The sequence below is a fragment of the Etheostoma cragini genome, chromosome 15, assembly GCF_013103735.1.
Source record: "Etheostoma cragini isolate CJK2018 chromosome 15, CSU_Ecrag_1.0, whole genome shotgun sequence".
Classification (NCBI taxonomy): Eukaryota; Metazoa; Chordata; class Actinopteri; order Perciformes; family Percidae; genus Etheostoma; species Etheostoma cragini.
Genome location: NC_048421.1, coordinates 2,160,890 through 2,165,067, shown reverse-complemented (window position 1 = coordinate 2,165,067; position 4,178 = coordinate 2,160,890). Strand labels below are relative to the sequence as shown.

Genomic DNA, 4,178 nt, shown 5'->3' with positions numbered 1-4,178 from the left:
TCTCTCTCCCCCTTAATTTCTTCAGCTCTCCTGTCAAAGGCCTAGAAATGACACCAAAAAAAAACTCTGAAGATCTTTGCTCTAAAACCCGAATAATACCGGAACATCCCACATGTCTTAATCGGACAATGCTATATTCAGAAAAGGTCTTAATCGGAATATCCAACTGTAATATTCTGTTTACATGACCTGTATCAAATTTGGAATAATAGTGGAGTATTGGTGTGCCTGCCCTGTGGATGTACTCACTGACATCTCCCATCCCTGATCTCTCTCTCTCTGTCTTTCTGCCAGTTTGAATGTGACGCCCTGAGCCGCCGATTATGAAGCGGAACAAGCAGATCGACATCAAGCGCACCCTAGCTGTGGCCGGGACCTTCAACTTCCTGTGCTGCTGCGCTCGCGGCTGCCTGCTCCCCTTCCTCACGCTGTACTTCCGCCAGCTGGGTCTGACCCCAGCGATGACGGGCGTCGTCATGGGCACCAAGCACCTCATCTCGCTGGTCTGGAGCCCCGCGGCGAGCCTGCTCTCCAAACACTACAACAAGAGGCGCGTGGTGATAATCGGCTCCCTGGTGTGTTCGGCGGCAGCGGCCGTGGCTCTGCTGCTCGTCCCGCCCGCCCACGTTGGCACGCGGCCCGCCGGCTGTAACGCGTCTGATCTGAGCAGCGGCGCAACCCAAAGTCTGGGCGCTCACCTGCTCAGGAGCAGCGTTGCACCAGCGACATCGACTAGTACTCGCCCTGAAAACGACACGGCTCCCGGTTCCACGCCTGACGCTGAATCTGGTCCCGTTCCGATGAGTGAAACGGCACCAAGTCGGCATCATGACGACGATGCATCCCATCCTCCGCTGTTACAGAAGAACGCGTCCGCGGTGGCTAACGACAGCGCCGGGGATCCAAACCTTGCGCCCCGTACCATCAGCTCTTCCGCAGCTGCAGTGAGGAATAAAAGGTCCAGCTTTAGCTTCTTCTCAGGGTCCGGAGAAAAGCCGGAAGAGACTAAGGAAAGCCGTTTGGGTTTTCTGGGCAGCCTAAAAGTGATGGACCCTCAACACCAGCTCTTCTTTTTGACGCTCCTCATCGTGTCGGTGTGGGAGTGTGCGTCGGCGCCTCTGGAGTGGACGGCGGACGACGGCCTCTACGAGTATCTGGACCTGGCGTATGCCGCGGAGCGCTACAGCAGCACCCGGGTGTGGGGTTTACTCGGCTCGGCGTGTGGAGTTGGAGGAGCGGGTTTGCTGGTGAGCCGGCTACGCTGTCTGGTGGCGTATCAGACGCCTGGGAGCGCCGTGCATTTCCTCTGCTACGCTGCCCTGGCGGTCCTGGCTTTGCCCGCCGCCGCCTGCCTCCCTCTGTACCTGAACAAGAAGCGCGACCGGGCCACCGGGCTTTTCAAAGCCGTGCAGCTGGTGCGCGGCTCACCCCTCGCCGCGCTCTGCGCCGCCACCACGCTGCTGGTGGGAGCGGCGGCCTCGGCCGTGGATAACTTCCTGCTGTGGCAGATGCAGGAACACGGGAGCAGTGAGCTGCACATGGGGCTGTCTCTGGCCCTCGCCGGGCTCTCGCAGGCCGCCTTCCCGCTGCTCGCCCGCCGCCTCTCGAAGCTCCTCAGCCCGGGGCGGGTGCTCGTCGTCGGGGCTGCAAGTCTCGGGCTGCAGTGCTTCTACTACTCCTTCCTGTGGGCGCCGTGGGCCGCGCTGCCCGCCCAGGTGTTGAGCTGTTTCAGCGGCGGCGCCTTCTGGTGGGCCGTTAAGATCCAGTGTGCTGAAATCGCCACGCCGGGGACCGAGAGGAGCGTGAGCCGGGTCTACGGCGCGCTTTCGCTCCACCTGGGGAGCGGGCTCGGCAGCTTTGCCGGGGGCTTCGTGGTGCAGCAGTTCGGGCTGACCTGGCTGTTCAGAGGCGCGGCGGTGGGCGTGATGGCGTGGTGCGTGTGTCTGCCGCTGCTCCAGTGGAAAGCCCCACGCCAGCGCCGGATTAACTATTCTCGCCTGCTGGCGGCCGGGGCGAGTGAAGCCAGCGACTCTGACTCTGAGCAGGAGAGGGACTGGCTCGAAAAAGCAATGGAGGACGACCGAAGCAATAACAACTACGGACGGAGGATAGAGCACTGAAACCACAGCGGGAGAGGACACAGAGACACTTTAAAGACTGCGGTGGATAAAAGGCATTTATCTTCACAAAACCAAATCATTTCTATCAGTATGAAAATTATACTTTTTCCCTCCAGGGCCGTTACAGACATGTCTTTCTTTAACGTGATGTAGCGCAGCTCAAAGCCGGGTAGTTGATGTCCTACTTCGACAGCTTTAATTCAAATTAAAGTGCTGCAAAAAACGATTATTTTCATTGTTGATTAATCGATTAGTTTCCAATCTATAACATTTTCAGAAAATGTTGTTTCCCAAAGCCCAAGATGATCCTCAAGTCTTCAGTTTACTGTCACAGAGGAGTGAAGAAACAAAATAACAATAACTCAATAGTTGGTGATTCCTGTAATAATTGACAACTAATCGATTAATGGTTGCAGCTCTATTGTTGACTTTTAACTAATTTTTGCTCATGGCTCTTTCATCAGAGTTAAATGTTGTGACATCCCGTTTTTAGGGCATCTAATAAAAAAAATCTTAGTCAACTAAGTCGTGTAACACTTACACAATTTTGTCGATTAGTTGATTTAATCGTCCGATCTGTAAAACTGAGTTTCTCCACGAAGAATAATGCAACAGCACCACTTTAACATTTAGCATGAACCAAAAAGAAATAAAAGAGAGAGACTAATTGACCTAAAGAAATCTTAGTCGACCAAAGTGACCGATTGGTCGATTGATCCACCAAGAAGAGGCAGCCCCACCCATGTGATCAGAAACAGACTGATGGCCTTGAGGATCCATCTCTGTGCACCTGAGCCTTCGCACATGTACTTCAACATGAGCAATCATGTTTTTGTTTCTTTAAAGCAAACAAGGTAGCAGGATTATGGGCGGGTAGAGGACGGACTCAGCTCAGTCACCGTGACGATAGACGCCTCTCAGTAGGTATGTAAACACAAGCTGTGTGCACATGGTGAGGCCAAAGTAGACTTTGTTCCTGTTAACGGTCCGTTTATCTTCAACTAAAGTCAGTCATTGTTCGTTATTTTAGGTTGTGTGAACTGATAAAATGGTAAAAGCAGCTCAGTTATGTGTATTTAACTGCACATTCAATCCATGGCTATGTCCACATGTGGCGTCTTTTTTTGTTATTCCAAATAGCAGCCGAGGGCGTCTTTTGTTGCCTTAACTATTGCTACCGTATCCTAGCTAAAACGCTATGTGGAGCCGTGCTAACGTTAGCGGCGGAGCGAGCTAGAGAAAGAACAGGGAGAGAGAGAGCAGTGCTAACATTAGATAAAACAAAGCGGCGGAGCGAGCTAGAGAAAGAACAAGGAGAGAGAGAGCAGAGCTAACATTAGATAAAACAAAGCGGCGGAGCGAGCTAGAGAAAGAACAGAGACTGGTTATGGAAACAACAGGTCTGGCTACTCCGCTAGTCATTGGTCGGCTGTCAAAAAAGCGCTTGACGTAGTTTTTTGTTTTTTTTCCCCATCAGAAAAGTAGAACTTTTTTCCACTTCAAAAAGAAGCTCCGAGCTGCAGAAAAGAAGTCGTCGGCGCTGTTTAAAAAAGCACTCTGGACGTTTTTGAAAACCCGGTTTACTCCGTAGGATTATAATGTAAAACAGAAGCTGGCAGCTTGAAAAAAGACTCCAAGCGTGAACAGTGAACATGGCTTTAGATTCTTTTTGGGCTGACGTGATCAAACGCATTTGTGAGAAAAGGTTTGTCTAATTGTTTTTTTCTGAACATACCTCGCGTCAAACAGTCCGATGTAACCCGTCAGGAAACACGACTACCTGTACAACACATGAGTTTGAAGAGAAAGCGTCGCCTTAGTTCAAAATCCCAAATGTGGATTACATATACTGCACTTTCATGGAGTGAGATCTCATTTAATACCAATATAAAAGGCTTTAATGTAAAATGTGTTCGGCCAGAAAGTGTTTGTATGTCTGCGTTGTATTTAAGTCTTCAACCTGTCACAGACCTGACTACAGTGAAGAGTAAACTGTTCCTGCTAGTGTGTGTGTGTGTGTGTGTGTGTGTGTGTGTGTGTGTGTGTGTGTGTGTGTGT

At 51.2% G+C, this 4,178-nt stretch overlaps 1 protein-coding gene across 1 annotated transcript in view; it reads left to right on the top strand.

Annotated features, from left to right (window-relative positions):
• mfsd6l (major facilitator superfamily domain containing 6-like) overlaps positions 1-2,470 on the top strand; it is a 3,648-nt gene extending 1,178 nt beyond the window's left edge. Inside the window, exon 2 of the mRNA XM_034895150.1 lies at positions 295-2,470. Within this exon, the coding sequence (XP_034751041.1) occupies positions 324-2,120 (1,797 nt within the window). The 5' untranslated portion in view covers positions 295-323 and the 3' untranslated portion in view covers positions 2,121-2,470. The remainder of the gene's footprint in view (positions 1-294) is intronic.
• The last annotated feature ends 1,708 nt before the right edge of the window (positions 2,471-4,178 follow it).